Source organism: Myotis lucifugus, unplaced genomic scaffold (assembly GCF_000147115.1).
Source record: "Myotis lucifugus unplaced genomic scaffold, Myoluc2.0 scaffold_273, whole genome shotgun sequence".
In the NCBI taxonomy this organism is placed as follows: Eukaryota; Metazoa; Chordata; class Mammalia; order Chiroptera; family Vespertilionidae; genus Myotis; species Myotis lucifugus.
The window spans coordinates 14,224-17,154 of record NW_005871321.1 but is presented as its reverse complement, the minus strand read 5'-3'; the positions used below and the strand labels follow the sequence as shown (position 1 = coordinate 17,154).

The 2,931-nt window shown below is 54.2% G+C and overlaps 1 protein-coding gene across 1 annotated transcript in view; it reads right to left on the bottom strand.

Moving 5' to 3' along the window:
- Window positions 1-715: 715 nt before the first annotated feature.
- The window catches only part of LOC102420267 (collagen alpha-1(XXVII) chain-like), a 16,427-nt gene continuing 14,211 nt past the window's right edge, over window positions 716-2,931 (bottom strand). The window contains exon 15 of the mRNA XM_023763052.1: window positions 716-2,622. Coding sequence (XP_023618820.1) covers window positions 2,476-2,622 — 147 coding nt within the window. The 3' untranslated portion in view covers window positions 716-2,475. The remainder of the gene's footprint in view (window positions 2,623-2,931) is intronic.

Here is a 2,931-nt window from a genome sequence, read left to right as displayed (position 1 = left end):
TGTCATTAACGGTGAGTTTTATGTTATGCGTGATTGTACTAGATTAAAAAATAAAAGAAGGAATTGCTCGTGTTAAACTCAGCACCCCTCCTCCCCGTATGTTGCAGGGTGAATTGTGTCTCCCAAAAAGATGTGTCGGAATCCTAACCACGTTACCCGTGAATGTGGCCTCCCTGGGGAATCGGGTCTTTGCCGAAGGAATCCAGGTAAGACCAGGTGGGCCCTCATCCCAGAGGACTGCTGTCCTTCTACCGAGGTGTGAATAGAGAGGGGCTGTCTGGTGGCTGTGGGGATAGGGAGGGAGGCGCTGACATGCCTGGGGCCATCAGAAGCTGGACCGGGTAGGCACCATCCCCGAGAGGCGGCAAAGGGGTGGTGGCCCTGCCAGTCCTTTCATTTCAAGCTTCCAGCCTCCAGCCCCGGGAGAATGTATTCCTGCCGTTTGAAGCTACCAGGTTTGGGGGAGTGTTACGCTCACCCTAAGAAACTGAGCTCTCTCACTCTCGGCGCCAGCCCTCCCGCTAAGGTGCCATAATAGCTCTCGCCCTGGCCCCCCTCCACTGGGGGAAGCGGCAGAAGCAGGGTGCCCCCCTGAGGACCTTCTCCCCACCCTCCAGCCCTGCCACACACCTTCCCCGGGCTTTTCAAAGAAGTACACGGCCACAGATTAGTCATTCCATTGCCTCAGTTTTAAATATTTATTTAAAATCCAGAAGGGAAAAGGAGAGACGGGACCCACGGGGGTTTTAACACTGACATGTGGACAGAGACATAAAGGGGGACAGCAGAAAAACCCAAGGACGAGACGGGGGCCAGGTCGAGACTGGCAGCGTGGGGAACGGAGCTGAGCGAGGCCCGGCGGCTGCGGAATGCCCTTCCACGGGAGGCCTCCGGGCGGGGCCGGGGGCAGGGATGCAGGTGGGACGGGACCAGTGGGGAGGGTGGGCTAGAGTGAGGTATTAAATAATGCAAATCAAATCCAATTCCCCAAGAGACACAACTTGAGAGAAAGACAAATAGACTTTCACATAAAATTTCCCCTTCTATAAAAATAATTCCTGTTAAAATAACCTCAGGATCCGCCCCGGGCGCTGGCTGGTTCGCGGATGTAGGCGATTCAGGTGGCACTGAATATCCCTATCATGCCGCACCCCAAGGTTCCCGTAGGTATTCCTTCTCCTCGGCCCACGTGTGCACGGGGAGCTACTGACGCTGTGTTCCTATGGGATTTAATGACTAAAAAAGCAAGAGTGATGGCTGCGTCTTGAGGGGACAGGCTCCTGGGAGGGAGGATCTTAGTGGGTGGTATGTGGCTTCGGGAGATGGTTCCACGTTTCTCTTCCACCTCCAAGGCCAGCCTACCCACCGTTGCTCCTGTAACCGTTTCTTCAAGGTCAAGGCTTCTCCCAGGACCCTCCCGTCGACATCGCATCCTCCGAGTGCATCCTTGGCCCAACTCCCCTCTGGGACCATGAAGGGTTAGGTCAGAATCCTTCATGCTCAGGCCTCCCCTGCTTTAGAGGACAAACGTATCAAAGTCTGTAAGTTAAAAGGCAAATCTCACTACTTCTGTTTCTGGCAGGGGTGTGTGTGTGTGTGTGTGTGTGTGTGTGTGTGTGTGTTTTCCTTTTGCTTTTTTCCCTTCTCCTTTCTTCTTCCCCCCTCCTTAGCAGATTACGGATGAGCACCTGGGTGATGCTAGGAGAATTTAAAAGTTCCCCGAACTTTGTCCTTTGGAGGAGAGAGAAAAATGTGGAGGAGAGCCCACATCAAAACGTTTCTTCAGAGTCTGTGGCAAAAATGGTAGCACCTTCAGAATCTTAAATAGGGGTTTGTTTGTTTTTTTCGTAAAAAAAAAAATCACATACACTAAGAGACGATTGCGAGCACCAGCGATTCCACAGTGGGAGGTAGCAGACGTGGGCGCCCCCAGCCCCGAGGGGAGGGTCTCCTCTCCCTCGGCTTCCTTTGCTTCCCACCCCCGGCTGCTCTCTCTCACCCTCTCACCTCTTTCCCAGGTGAAAAGAAGAGTAACGCACCTCCTGTGTGTTTGTTTAAATAAAATATATATAGTTCTTTCTTTCCTTTTCTCCTTTTTTCATGTCTCCTCTCTAATATTGCACATCGAAGCTCCCTGGCGGGGACCAGCTGCCCCCTTCCCTCAAGCTGGCTGGAACGTGGGGCTCTTGCTTGGGCAGGAAGCTGGGGAGGGAGGGGTGGCCGCGGAGCTGGGAGACAGGCCCAGTTGGCTCAGGCTGGCTCTTTGGTTGGTCTTTGGAGCTGTGCTGGGGTCACCCCACTCCCTGTTACCCCCCAGCCCCTTCTACTGGGCAGACAACATCTGGGGCCCGCCCTAGGGCCCTCGGGCAGGGGACCTGCCTCTCCTGGGCCCACCTGCCCCTAAGTACCCTCCCTTTGCCTCCTCCTACTCCTCTTCCCTCGCCTCCAGGCCTAGAGGAGCCAGGAGGTCAGAGGTCAGAGGAAGCACGCAGGTCCAACTTCCAGGCGGTACTGCTTCCCTGATGAGGCAGGAGGGAGGTTGTCCACACTGACAATGGGCAGCTGCTGGGGGTCCTGGGTCCGGAAGGTGAAGAGCGTCTGCTGCCAGCGGCCATCCTGGACCTGAGGGCAGAAGGAAAAGAGGACACACATGTCCACCACGGGCCTCTTCGTCCATCTCATGTGATTCCCCGGCATCTCTCCTCGCGGTTTCTGATGGCCACACGGTACTTCCCCAGAGCACCCACCCGGACTGCTCCATTTAGATTGCTCCTGCTACTTTTATGCTTATGAGCAATGCTGTAATGACTGTCACTGTACTCAACGTTTGTGCACATTTGTAATTATTTCCACAGAACAGATGCTAGATGCAGATTTGCTGGATCAGAAGATAGGTATGTTTCTACGCTTTGGATTTATATATCCTCTTAT